This window comes from Urocampus carinirostris, chromosome 1, assembly GCF_059441175.1.
Source record: "Urocampus carinirostris isolate Australia breed hairy pipefish chromosome 1, RoL_Ucar_1.0, whole genome shotgun sequence".
In the NCBI taxonomy this organism is placed as follows: Eukaryota; Metazoa; Chordata; class Actinopteri; order Syngnathiformes; family Syngnathidae; genus Urocampus; species Urocampus carinirostris.
Window position 1 is genome coordinate 6,192,452 of NC_142349.1, and position 14,410 is coordinate 6,206,861.

Consider the following 14,410-nt stretch of genomic DNA (forward strand, 5'->3'; position numbering starts at 1 on the left):
AATTGGAATTTTGTTACGATTCAAAAATGTAAATGAGGCTCGCATGAAAAAATTTGAGAACATTCTTTCCTAAAAGCACAATGATGAATGTTAATCCATTATTAATAGGGCTTTTCTTAAACAACAATAATCAATATACAACAAGTATTGTTTCATAATCTGATAAAATCGATCAGTTATTTGGATATCTTTAAAAAGTATGAGAAAATAACCTACATGTTGCTATTTTGTATAAAGTTTCTTCTAAAGAGAAATTCAAACGATTGTAAAATTTCCTTTGTCCATCCATCATCTGCACCACTTATCTTCAGTAGGGTCCCTGCTATCTATGGGAAGTGGGCAGGGGACACCCTGAAATGGTTGCTAGCCAGTCGCAGGGCACAGACAACTTATTTGCTCAATCACACCTAGGGACAATTTGGACTTGCCAATTAACTTGACATGCATGTTTTAGGAATGTGGGAGGAAACTTATGCAAGGACGGGAAGAACATACTGGATTTAAACCCATGACCCCAGGACTGTGCTGCGGATGCGCTAACCACTCATCCACTGTGCCGCCCTATTTCCTTCATCCAATACTTATATCCAATTTGAATGTTTAAATTGCAATTATAATAGTGCTGTTTAACAAAACTAAATATATAAAGGATGGTGTGCGTAGTTTGAGGTGTCTCTAAAAAGTTGAAAGTTAAATATGTCCTCTGTTAATTTTGTGTTAACAATGCCCATATGAGTTCAAAGAGCCGTCGCGCATTCGTTTCCATTGCGCCTATCTGCTTTTATCAGGCCTGTTAGAGGCAGAACAGACTCCTAAAAAGTTTTAAAAAAACAAGATACTACGCGAGCTCGTCTAAGAAATGCCATGTGCTTGCATGCAAATCATTTGTCACTCTGCCACCATATCCCGCACAAAGTCAGGATTGCAGCCTTGAGTTTTCAAAGTGCGCACCCCACCTTTAAGTTCTGATCATTATTGAAAACCAAAAACTATTTTGATATCTATATTTTTACTAACATTGGAAAAACAATACCAGAGATGCCAAACATTAAAAGTCACTTTTCAGAATTGATTGAAAGAATATTTAGAATTTAATTCATTTGTCCAGTGATTCTCATGGAATGATGTTAAACCCTGGTGGGTGGACAGTTTAAGGGAGTTTCGGGGCATGTGTCCCCGTAAATTCTGTACATTTTAAATTTAAAAAGATCGATCAGGTGTATTTTTGGAGTAAAATCAAGTAGCTAGATCTATGCAAAATGTGTGCCCTTGTAAACGATTGAATACTAAATACACTAGGTATGAAAGGCAATGGCAAAGTAGTGGTTCCCATAAAAAATGGGCTATTTGTAGTTTGCTATAAACTGGCATAGTAAATGTCGGAAGATTCTTAGTATTTAGTAGCACTGCTATACCAACACTAAATTACATCAAAATGATTTAAAACAATCCATGCAATTCAGAATTCAGACAATTAGTATGGAATCACAGATTACCACCAATTATCCAGGGTTACTTGTTTAACAGACCGTCAATCAAAAGTCTCAGTTTCAAAAAGATTGGTGAGCCTATGATTGGAAGAGTTGCAAACTCAAGACTTTTAATTTCCAGGCCACATTTTGGGAAGGAAAGAAACAAAGGCAAACATTACATACATTTAGTCCCAGCGGGGTAGTCCAAAGATCTGTTTCTGTTCTGTGAGAAGTGAGGTTTTTTCACGCAGAGTGTGGGATCTGAAAACCTCTCCAGATCAGTGTGACTGCCCCGTTCCAAGCCTGAGGGGACACGGCACATACCGGACATGCTTAAAAAAAGTTTCAAGAGGAGTTGAAACTAACAAACCTTATGTGTGAAAGGCATAACACGTGTAATCGTGTGTGCAGATATGAATGTGGGCCAAACAATACCTGTGTCAAATGAGGTGGACTTTCTCGTGCCCAGAGTTGTTGCTGAATATTGGTTACTATCTTTGTCCTGACCTAATAGAAGCAACAGACCCCATTAGCAAGACATGCAGTGCGGAGTGGAGTGGAAAACATGCCTATAAACTAAAAGCTTGCTAAGAGTAAGATTCAGTGTATCAGGTCCTCTTCATACAAGCTTAATTAGTTCCGAGATCATGCTCGTAGCTCGAATTTCTCGCGTATTGAGCAAAATTTTCTGAAAAGAAATAATAACTAAAAAGACCGCTCTCGTTCTCCCAGGAGCGTCCAAGTGAAGCCTAGATAGCTATAATCAAGACCAACCAACGAAGACATGGTTAATCTTTTCTATCCCAGGTGTTCAAATACTTATTGAACTTCCGGGGTGAGAGGACGCTGGCGTGTATGTCGCCGCTTCTCACTCCAAAAACTTTTTAAGCTCAGACACTTTTTCTGATCTTTCTTTTGCCCTCCTGTTTTGGACTGTGGGTACTTTGGTTGATGTAACCTGAGCCACCGTTACACTTTATAAATCAAACCCTCGTAACTTAGCCATCGGGCTAACGGGCTAACTTAAACATACCAGCTGTCACAGCACCGGCCTCTCTCCCTCGTCATGGCGTGCCAAAACCTTGCCGCTTTTGGATTATTCCTGATACTCCTGACGTTCTGCCACCATCCAGCGAGAGGATTGCTCCAGTATTCCGTCGCGGATCTTCTCCGGGTCCGGTGGATTGCGCTGGGGCCTCCGCCGCCGGAGCTGCTCCACCATCCTGACATTGCTCGCCTGCCTCGACGCCGCTACATTCACCGCGGATCGCGCAGGCACGTCGAGTATAAAAACCCTGGCTCGATCACCTCGACCTGGTCCACATCTCGTCGCCCTCCCATAAACTTCGGCCGTAGGGCTAACTGCCATACATTAGCCCGCCTAGCTAGGTCGGCTAACAGCACTGCCGCCGTCAAACAAGACACCTCTGCTGTCAACTTCGGATTACTGAACGTCCGCTCGCTCACGAACAAGGGCCACCTCATCCAAGACGTCCTCGCCGAACGGAAACTCGACTTCTTCATTTTAACAGAAACCTGGCAACAAGCAAATGACTTCGCTGCTTTGAACGACTCCACTCCTCCGGGCTTTGTTTACATCTGCCGTCCCCGTGGCAACGGCCGTGGAGGAGGTCTCGCGGTAATTCACCGCGAGAAGTGGAAAGTCTTGCCTGTATGCGTCACTGCATCGGCTTCCTTTGAATGTATGGTGTTTAAGCTCCCTGGACCCACGCCAACCATTATTGCTTCAATTTATCGCCCCCCAAAGCCACATAGTGATTTTATCAATGAATTCTCCAGCTTAATTACACACTTATCCACTCTCTCGCCAAATATAATTTTATTGGGAGATTTCAATATTCACATGGACAACCCCAACCTGCCACTCACCAGAGACTTCACATCCTGCCTGGAGAGTCTCGGGATACACAGCCTTATTGATTTCCCCACCCACATTAAAGGTCACACATTGGACTTGGTTTGCTGCTCTGGCCTCTCTACTTCCAAGCCCATTTCCAACATTTTTCCTGAATCTGATCATGTCCTCCTCACTTTTAACACCGTACTCTGTCTCTCTACTGTCAAAACCTCCCGTCTCATTTCTTTTCGTAATATCAAAAATATCAACACTGACACCCTCTGCTCCATCATTGACCGTTCCCCACCCCCAGAAGCTCTTTCAAGCCCGGATGAGCTCACCACTCACTACAATACCTGCCTCACAAATATTCTAAATTCTCTTGCCCCCCTGAAAACCAGGACTGCCTCATTCTCCACATCTGCCCCCTGGTTTACACCCGCTCTTCGGTCAATGAAATCAAAGAACCGCCAACTTGAGCGACTCTACAAGAAAACCGGCCTCACCATCCATAAGGACATGTACACTACCCATACTGCTAAATACAAGGACCAAATTGCACAAACCAAATCCAGCTACTACTCCGGCCTCATCCTTTCCAACGAAGGAAATTCAAGAACTCTCTTCTCTGTCATGAACAAAATCCTCCAGCCACCAAATTCTCTCCCCCTCCACCTGTACTCCACAGCAACCTGCAACTCCATAATGGAGTACTTCAATCACAAAATCCTTAAGATTCATCACCAACTCCATCAAAACCTGTCTGCTCCCTCCCCATCTGAATTTCCTTCTCCTTGTCACTTCTTCTCCAGTTTTGCTCCACCCACGACTGCTGAATTATCCAACCTCATAATCAAAGCCAAGTCCACCACTTGCCAGCTCGATCCCCTCCCTTCATCCCTTGTTAAATCCTGCCTCCCTTCCCTGCTTCCTCTCATATCTGCCATTATTCACTCCTCACTCTCTTCTGGTATTGTCCCATCACTTTTCAAAACCGCTGCTATTACCCCTACACTGAAAAAACATGGTGCTGACCCCAATAACTTTGACAACCTCCGTCCCATCTCCAACCTTCCATTCATTTCAAAAATCCTTGAAAAAACTGTTGCTGCTCAACTCCACTCGCACCTGTCCCTCCACTCTCTCTATGAGCCCTTTCAGTCCGGTTTCCGCCCCCGCCACAGCACAGAGACTGCCCTAATCCGTATTGTAAATGATCTCCTCATAGCATCCGACTCCGGTTTAGTCTCCATCCTCATCCTCCTAGACTTGAGCGCCGCCTTCGACACAATCTCTCACCCTATTCTCCTCAATAGACTCTCCTCCATTGGTCTCACCCATACTCCCCTCAGTTGGTTCCATTCCTATCTCACTGGTCGCACTCAGTTTGTCCAGCTGAAATCCTTCACCTCAAAGCCCTCCCTAGTCACCACAGGTGTACCCCAGGGATCTGTCTTAGGTCCTCTTCTCTTCATCATCTACCTCTTGCCTCTTGGTCATATCCTCCGCAAATTTAATATCCACTTTCACTGCTTTGCTGATGACACCCAACTCTACCTCTCCTGCAAACCAAACTCTATACTCCCACCTCCCTCCCTCACCTCTTGCCTTTCCGAACTCAAAACATGGTTCACAACAAACTTTCTTAAATTAAATGCCAATAAAACTGAATTCCTCCTTCTCGGCACCAAATCCACTTTATCCAAAGTAAACAACTTCTCTCTCAACATCGACAGCTGCTTAGTGTCCCCCTCCCCCCAGGTCAAGAGTCTGGGTGTCATCCTGGATAGCATGCTTACCTTCCACTCACATATCAACACCATCACCCGCACCGCTTACTTCCACCTCCGCAATATTACCAGACTCCGCCCCTCCCTCACCCCCCGCACTACTGCTATTCTCGTCCACAGTCTTGTAACATCCCGCCTTGACTACTGCAATGCTCTCCTCTTCGGCCTTCCTCAAAAGTCCCTCCATAAAATTCAGCTGGTTCAAAACGCCTCCGCTCGCATCATCACAAAAACATCTTCCCAGCAGCACATCACCCCCGTTCTCCAACAGCTACACTGGCTTCCTGTTCAGCATCGCATCAGCTACAAACTCATCTTATATACATATATGGCCATTCACAACCTGGCTCCTCCTTACCTGTCCGACCTTCTCCAGGTGCACGTCCCCACTCGCTCCCTCAGATCCTCGTCCTCCCTCCGACTGTCAGTGCCCCCTGCCCACCTGAGCACCATGGGAGCCAGAGCCTTCAGTCGCGCTGCTCCCAAGCTTTGGAACAATCTACCTCCGGACCTCCAAAACTGCACACCTCTCTCCACTTTTAAGTCCCGTCTAAAAACTCACCTGTTCAGGACTGCCTACAACACATAGCCTCTCCATTTCTTATGTTTTTATGATTTTATGTCTTGTTTTTATTTATTATTTCGTTTACAACTTTTTTAAATTGTACAGTGTCCTTGGGTGGCCTGAAAGGCGCTTTTAAATAAAATGCATTATTATTATTATTATTATCCCGGCTGACGCTCAAGGAAACTGTGCGGGTCAGATGTATCGACATTTCGTTCTGTATAAACGTGTACACGAATGACAAGTATATCTGAATCTGAATATAAAACACACCTTCCTGATGTCTAAAAACAGTCAAATAGGAATTAAACATAAAAGAATACAGTAATAAGACGAATAGAGGTGAATTTTGTGAGGCATGCTTGATGCTGTGAGTACATTAGCTTATAAACTTCAAAACATGGCTGATCCCCAAATGAGCTGAAAAAATGTTGCCAAGATGACATCAAGTGAGTTTGTTTTGCTGAATGATAAATGCAGAGATGCAGATTTATTTTGTTGTTAGGTACAGTATTTTCCGGACTATATGGTGCACCTTAAAACCCTAATTTGGCCATAAAAGATCGTCGCCCTATAATCTGGTGCACTTAAGATATTGTGGAATACGGTGGATAAAATTGGCAATGCATATAGTTAAAATAGGTATGTGTTTACAGTATACTATTGTATTTTTGCGATAATTGATCAATAGATAAACATCGCTGACCGCAATTCGTACACGGATTATGCAACGGGAATTGAATCAGAGTAGTGACGGTGAGACACTTCATTGGACCACGAGTGGTAGGAGACATACAATAAAACATTCGAGCTTAACTCTTTATCACACTATGTATACTTACAATGCCAAAAACACTGATCTGCACTGTACATTCTGATAGTCAAGTCAAGTCACATTTATTTATATAGCCTTAAATAACAAAAATGTCTCAAAGGCCTGCACAGGATTACAATTACACAATTACTTGATGTTGAACCAACATGCGGGCAAGGAACAACTCAACCTCAGCGTGAGGAAAAAGAGTAACCTTGAGAAAGGACCTCACAAGTCGTAATCCCCCTTCCAGGATGACCAGGGTGAATCACAATTAGCATTACTATACACAAGCATAGTAAACACTAGGTAACATGTTGACAATTTGTCCGGAAAGTGCATGACAGCAGCGACGCCCCCAGCCTGTAAACTAGTCCAGAAAGTCTATGACGGCCATGACGCAGTTTCCCATCTCTGGCAGCTGGTCCATGCAGGCATTCACATGCTTCAGGTCAAACGCTGGTCCGCTGACTCATCTCCAAGTCGTCCTTCTCCTTCGTATCACCACCAGGCAGGCAGTCGGAAGAAGACAGGACAATACAGAATATGAGGTGGGCATCAATCATAAGCTTTGGAATAGAAGCGTGTCTTAAGCCTCGATTTAAAAACTTCCATTGAGGTTGCAGATCTTATCTCCGGAGGCAGGGCATTCCATAACACCGAGGCCCGGATGGAGAACGCTCTCGAGCCTGCAGACTTCTTGATAGGTGAAACAGTCCCTTCACTTCATAACCACCTACTGTTACCTTTATTTTGCATGGCCCAAAATAAACATCCATAATTGATACTTCATTACCTTTGCGCTAATATATATTTCATAGTGCCTTGCTAAGGTGGAGTATGGACCTGTCCTTTTGGGCGCAAGCCATGGTGAGCGATGACGCTTACTAAAACCATGCTGTACAAACTTTTTCCAGATGCCGTTAATTATGATGTAAGAAAAAATGTAATGGCAAAACAAAGCCACCAAGAAATCAGTGTCGGCGTAATTTTATAGCAGACTTGTTGAGGAAAATTGCAACAATTTTAAGCATTTACAAGCACTTCACCCAAAATTCAAGTGCTTTTCAATCCTTGGAAACAAAACATTAAAATTCAAGCATTTCAAGAATTCCAATCAACCGTACTAACCCTGATCCTATTATGGTACCTTTGCTGAGAATGCAATCTTCAGAAGAATCAAATTCAAGCTTAGCAGGCGTTGGCGGGTTTCTCCACTCTCTGCTGGCTATTTCTTGATGACTGATGGACTCAGCCAAAGGCGAACTTCTCAGGGCGTCTCTTCCTTCTTGAGTGATGTGGGGGATTTTGGGACCCATTTTGGGGGTTTCCAGAGAGGTTTTGCTTCTTGTGAGGTCAAGACTAGGCTGAAAATGTAATTTTGGTCCTAGTTAAAATCACATTTTTTTTCATTTCAGAGGGGAAAATAATCCTTCATTATTTAAAAAAAAAAAAATACCTTAACAGGAATAAGAGGACGTTGCCCTTCGGGTCCCCGCGTTCTCTCTTTCTCATGTTTTCTTTCATTCTGCTCTTCTTGTGCTTCCAACCTTCCTGCCTCAGCTAGAAACAAAACAGTGGCATTTATGACATTTCTCTCTCATCAAGTAACAGTTAACATCAGCATGAATTACAAAACAACAAAGTCACACACACAAAAAAAAATTAAACCTGCATGAAAGAAACACTGTGTAATATTTGACTACTAGATGTCGCGGTACTGTGTAGTGAAACTAAAAAACTTGTGCTAAAAAGCACAAAGAAGAACACAAACTACAGGGACTTAAAGTAACCAAACCATACCATTTTTCTCTAAAAATATTTGTGTAGCCTTTTACAAGGTTTCGGGGTACCCTGGGCAGCAAGATTGTAGACAATGAAATGATCTGCATTTATATAGCGCTTTTCAAGTCAAGACTTCCCAAAGCCCTTTACAGTGTGCTTCACATTTCCCAATAGCGGCCGTGCAGCCATGTATGGCGCTAACCTGCTTGTTGGGGGTATTAGGGGTTCAGTGTCTTACCCAAGGATACTTCGACATGTAACACGGAGGAGCCGGGATTCGAACTGCGATCTCTTGATCCCAAGACGAGCGCTCTACCTCCTGAGCCACTGCCGCCCCAATCATGTCAGCACCTTCTTGGTGAGCGTTATGTAGAATTCTTGACTTACGAGTATTTAAACGAACTGTATGGATTTAGAACTTTTTTACTTGCTGCTGCCATCTCCTGCCATGTGTCATGTCATTGCAGCCTCTGTGAGCTTGTTCGTAATGCGCGTGCGAGTACGCGCATATTCAGACATGTACAAAAAAAACTATTTTCATCTTTGTTGGGGTTAGGGTCTGTGTTCTGACTGTACTTGAAAAACGTCTCATCTTACTTTCATCATTTTCAAGCTACACAAACAAAAACAAAATAAAACCTGTGGAGCAGGTGTCATTCGCCAGCAAACCCAACACGCCCCATTCCTCTTACCTATTGTGCCTCGCCCCAAAAAGATTTCCTAAAAGTAAGATAAAAGCAGAAAGGCACGGTGGAATACAAAGCATAAGGGCTCTTTGAATTCAGTTGGGTATTGTTAACACATACGTAACTTATTGAGTGCCATTATGTATAAACACGTTTTCAGAAGCATTGTCCCCAAATGCCAAGACGTAAAAATATGTTGTGGTTTCATTTAGAAGATTATAAATGGTTTGGCACCACCCATCAGTGAGTATCAAGCCTTTTTTGAATGATTTCAGTATGAAAAACACCATTATATGATAGGAGTGGCTTTAATCAGCTCTTTGTCCAGACACCAAGGAAGCCCCCATTTCCTTGTGTTGATTCCAGTATCCAGCGAATGTGTAGGCAGCCCATATGGCGACTAGGCGCAGTGAAGCAGTGTGGTGAGAATCGCGAAAACATAAATAGAGACAGTTTATGCTGTTAAGCATTTTTCTTTCTAAAAAAGATGACAAAGTCCCTTCGTCATCAACGGGGAAGAAATGATGACATTTTTTGCATGTCCACAGGAATGCGATCAACATGGTGACCGAAATCAAGTGATCACGTGCTGGAAACATTAGGCACTGAAATATATTGTTCAGGCATAAGTTCATTGTTCGCGCAATAAAATGTTATTTTGCAAGCTAAGTGACCTTGTGTTGAGCATTGTTTAGAAACTGAGGGTATCACAAATGCATAAAATAATAATAATAATGATAATTAAAAAACGAAAATGACAGAAGTGAAAGTTCAGCTTGAAACGCTCCCTTTCCCCCCCCCCAAAAAAAAAGATTTTTCTTGGAAAAATGTACCTTACAAGAAACTTAAACTGTTGTTTACTGTGCAACGTAAAAGGACAGAAACATTTTCTTCTAAAAAATGATGAGGGTTCAAGCCTTCAAAAATGGAAATGAATAACTGGCACAGTTGAGTGGAAATGTCTGGCATTGAATGAGGTGAGAGAGAAAATATTTAACTTTTAAGATTTTAAACGACACCTCAAATGATGCACCCCACCATTAAAAACATTCACGTATATGATACATGCAATTTTGTTTAATACTCAAATTAATACTTTTTAAACATTTTTTTTAACCACCAAGAGGCGCAAAATATAACACGATGTCAATTTAAAACACATTTCACCAAACGTGGGTGAAGTACCTAAACTCTCCTGCAGGTGTCTCTGCCTCATCGCAGCTAGACTGGGCTTGGTGCTCTGAGGAGGTGGCTCAGGTCTAAGACCCGCAGGAGCCCCGCTGGCACCTTTCTCTGCATGCTGAGCAGGGGTGTCCTCGTCAGAGTCTGCCTGCAGGCCAGTCAAAGGGACTAGCCTCTCCTGCCTGCTGGTCTCCACCGGCCTGTCAAACTGCCGTTTGGAGGTGGCCTGAAGTCCGTTGGCGTGATTGTCCGACATGCCAGCTGAGCCATTAGTCGCTTCCACTGTCGCTTTGGTGTCACAGCTGCTGCCAGCATCCGACTCCTCAATGTCAGCCCCGATGCAGCTGTACACCATACTGACCAGGTCTGTGGACTAAACCAGAACAAGAAATCTTAAACATTATTTAGCTTCCTACAATGATCATAGAGAAATGTGGTGAAAAGTAAACATGGGTACAGGTTCAGAGATGCTGGATTCCCCATCCATGGGCTTATTCAAAAGATAGCCAGATGTTGTGCAGGCATGAAAATTGTTGAGGGCATAAGATTGTGAAAAGGGGGTGGAGGAAATACAATATCAGTGTATGATGCGCACCCCTAATTTTTGTTTGAAAATCAGTACACCATTTTGTCCGACTTTTCTTAGCTCAAACTAAGCATTGAAAGTGACAAACATTGTTGATACAAATCATTTACTGATATCTATGAACGCAATACCAACTTAAAATTGACTGTGTATTTATTTTATGCCCTTCGAAGTCCAATTCATCATAAGATGCACCCAAGAGTAGAGCTTTTTTGTGCTTATATATTTCAGGACAACTTTGTTTTCTCCATTCCCTAACATTTGTGTCCTGCACCATGAATTAAATTATTGTGATAATGAGAAAATCCATTGAACGTTGCACACCTAAAAATACAGTAGCCCTGCCTGCGTGAACTACTGTCATTTTAATACAAAATCCCCACCACAAACACCTGATTCTCTCTGGCAAATCTCACGCTAGACCCCTTCCCTCTTTAAAATATTTTCTTCTTAGATCTATACGATTCAGGTAGGTCACCTTTTTTTATTCCCAAAGAGTTAAGTTCTCCTAAACCTGAGAAATGTTAATGTCTGGTTGTGTCTTGCATTAACCTAGACACTATGCCTGCCAACTAAGGATCGACCGAAATGGGTTTTTCAGGGCAGATACCGATAATTAGTATTAAGAGGAGGCCATTAACAGATATTTGTAGCCGATATTAATTTGCTGTAAAAGCTTTAAAATTAGCTTAAGAAATTTGTAATACTGCGAAAAGACAAAAGTAATATTTTTTATAAATTGAAATAAAACAGTCTTCTGAAACCACAAAGGGTTGGAGACAAACGAGACGGTAAATCCGAATATTAAAAATATTTGCGGATATGAAAGATATTAGTGACACCCCCAACTCTTGCCCCAGCATATCAGATTGTTATAATGCATACACAATTTGAAATGATCATAATCATTTCAAACACAGGGGAAATGTATAAGTTGATTGGTATGAGACACTGACAAGTAATTTAACCCCTTTTTGTAATTTTCTTTTTTACTTCACAGTAAAAGCACTGATATAATCACTTTCTACATATTGTTACTGGAGAATAACATTACATTTACATACAGTAGCTTGCGAAACTATTTGGCCCCCTTGAACTTTGTGACCTTTTGCCACATTTCAGACTTCAAACATAAAAAAATAAAAAATAAACTAATTTCTTGTGAAGCATCAACAATAAGTGGGACACAATCGTGTAGTGGAACACACTTTATTGGATATTTTAAACTTTTTAAATAAAAAACGAAAACACTTACAAAATGGTGAATCCCATTAACACAACATGAGGGGCAGCTCCTAAACAGACATCATTTGCAGTAAAGAGCGATATCATACAGCTCTTTTCTGTTTAGAGAAATTAGTCCTTTTTCCAACCCTGTCGCTAGGGCATTGTGACCGTTTTGTTGAAGTTATGTGCTTTAACTTCCAAAAACTATGTTTTTAAAAGTTTACCTGCCATCGTTACAGCGTTTGTATGTGTTGTTCTCCACAAAAACTACCAAAAATTCGCAGGAAAATCTTGTGACTGCTTTGATTTTTTCACACGAGAACCGATAAAGTGAATGGCTTGCATGCATGCCGGTTCCTCACATGAAGACACAGATCCGGAGGTCAAATACGAGACAGGTTGCATCTGAATATACCAATGAAATTTATACAGATTTTATGCACAAAGCATTTACTATTTCCTCATATTTTGCATGTTTAAGAATTTGGGAATAAATATAAATACCAAAAAATCCAGATATTTGTGTGTATACCTTTTATATCCATGGTAAGGTCTCCATGAAAGACACATTGTATAGGAAACGCTGATATAAGTATCTTTTAGTATGTACAATTACAGGTGCTTTTTTTACATGACTTATCAAGATTGGAAATCTGCCCTTGCTGGGTTTGTACAGTACCTGTCTCTGAATAAGGCAGGAGGGACTGGTGGGGCTCAAGCCCGGCCCAGGTACACTCTGTTCGGCTTGAGGTGACGGCATGGTTCCATTTGCTCCATGCACAGAATTGTTGGCTCGCCCAACATCCTTGGGGTGCTGAATCATGGAGTACACATTCTCTGAAGCGCTGCTGGGAAAAGATAGTTAGAAAATGTTAGGCACTTTATGAAACAAGATTTATATATATATTAATATATCTTTAAAGAGCCCTTATGCTTTATTTTCCACTGTGCCTATCTGCTTTTAACTTAATTACCTAGCTGTCCTGGGCGGAACACATTAGGTTCGAGGAATGAGGGCTGGAGGGAGCATTGGAAAGATGTCCTACTCATTCCCGCAGGTTTTTTTTTTCTACATTTTCAGTTAAGCCAGTTCATTCTTATTAAAAGGAACTCAAATATAATGAAGATATGTAAAGAAATGATTACATACTCCGACGAAGATGGGAAACAATGAAAACATAGAAAAATCAATTTTGACTTTTTTACCAACATGAGCCGCACCTGACTATAAGACACATTGTAACATATTTAAAAAGACGGTAAACTGTTTTCAAAGTTTTAATAACATATCTCAACTTTTCTTTCCGAAACCTGGCGGGAACACAGAACAAAAAGGGTGCTAAAAGTTGTTAAAGAGACCAAGCTGATGTTTGTGTAACTAGAGCACCCTTTGGTGGTAAATTTGTCCCTGGTGTTCCATAAATAACAGGCAGGTTACGCTCCAATTTCCCTACCAAATGATGTACCTTTGTGTGTGTATAAAAATGTATGTGCCAACTTTAAGTATTAGAATGATACATATTCTGTCAAATGAAAGTTTCTGAGGCTATTACCTGACCTCTTCAATATAGAAGGTGCATGATACAGGACCAGGGAAAAAAACGTGAAAGTCTGGAAATCTCTGATTATATTTGCTTAGTGCTTATTTTCCTGTTTAGTCTCAAAGCGCTTGTTCTACATTAGCCCACTATACATGACTTTGTGCCTGCAAGACTTCCTGCATTTTGTTTTGACTGCAATCACGCAGCATGCATTAAAGCAGCAGTTTTTTTAAATTCCAAAGAAGGCTCAAAATAATACGCATGATATTTTACGCACTAAATCAAGGGTATTTATGGGCTCAATTAAGCAGAGCGTGGTGCAGCACTTACTCAATATCCTGGTTTGAGATAGTGGAGTTGCGGTTCTTGCGGAAACCAGAGAAAATGGACAACATGCTGCGCCTCTTTTTTCTCCTCAGAGATTGAGCCTGGTGAATTGATGACAACTGACTGAGGGAAGAGGAAAAGCAAACAGGGGGCATCATTTGGAGAGTGCTTAATTGAAAACGATTCATCAAGCAGTGTTCTCAGAGCAGAAATTGAGATAAGTAGTCCAGTTGCAATTTTCATTCTTAAAGGTATTTTCAATAAGAAATGTTTTTTTCTTTTAAATTAGGCACAAAATTTGTCGCGTTTCTCCTCACAATTAATGTAATCATGTGGCAAAATATTCCACTCAAGAAATTAAGTCTCAAAGTTGACCCATCTGGCTTGTTTGCGGTAGAGCTGATATGTCATTATAAGAACACAACATTTTCAAAATGGTGACTCCCATTAACACAACTGACAGGGGCTGTAGTGAACAGCGTTTGCTTTGGAGCTCTCCTTACCCTGTTTTCACCTACTTTTAGGTAAATGATTGTGGCTTTTCATTTGTGTTTTTCACTGCATGTGTTGCAATTGG

The 14,410-nt window shown here is 41.6% G+C and overlaps 1 protein-coding gene across 6 annotated transcripts in view; it reads right to left on the reverse strand.

Annotated features, from left to right (window-relative positions):
• The window catches only part of carmil3 (capping protein regulator and myosin 1 linker 3), a 100,680-nt gene that overhangs the window by 3,433 nt on the left and 82,837 nt on the right, over positions 1 to 14,410 (reverse strand). For 4 of the 6 annotated variants that reach the window (XM_088349673.1, XM_088349421.1, XM_088349258.1 and 1 more), the window contains 7 exons: positions 13,837 to 13,956; positions 12,645 to 12,813; positions 10,156 to 10,525; positions 7,959 to 8,062; positions 7,650 to 7,866; positions 1,908 to 1,979; positions 1,656 to 1,775 (listed from right to left, as the gene is read on the reverse strand). In XM_088349673.1, coding sequence (XP_088205799.1) covers positions 1,656 to 1,775; positions 1,908 to 1,979; positions 7,650 to 7,866; positions 7,959 to 8,062; positions 10,156 to 10,525; positions 12,645 to 12,813; positions 13,837 to 13,956 — 1,172 coding nt within the window. The remainder of the gene's footprint in view (positions 1 to 1,655; positions 1,776 to 1,907; positions 1,980 to 7,649; positions 7,867 to 7,958; positions 8,063 to 10,155; positions 10,526 to 12,644; positions 12,814 to 13,836; positions 13,957 to 14,410) is intronic. The other 2 variants (XM_088349340.1, XM_088349591.1) reach the window with 2 other exon arrangements.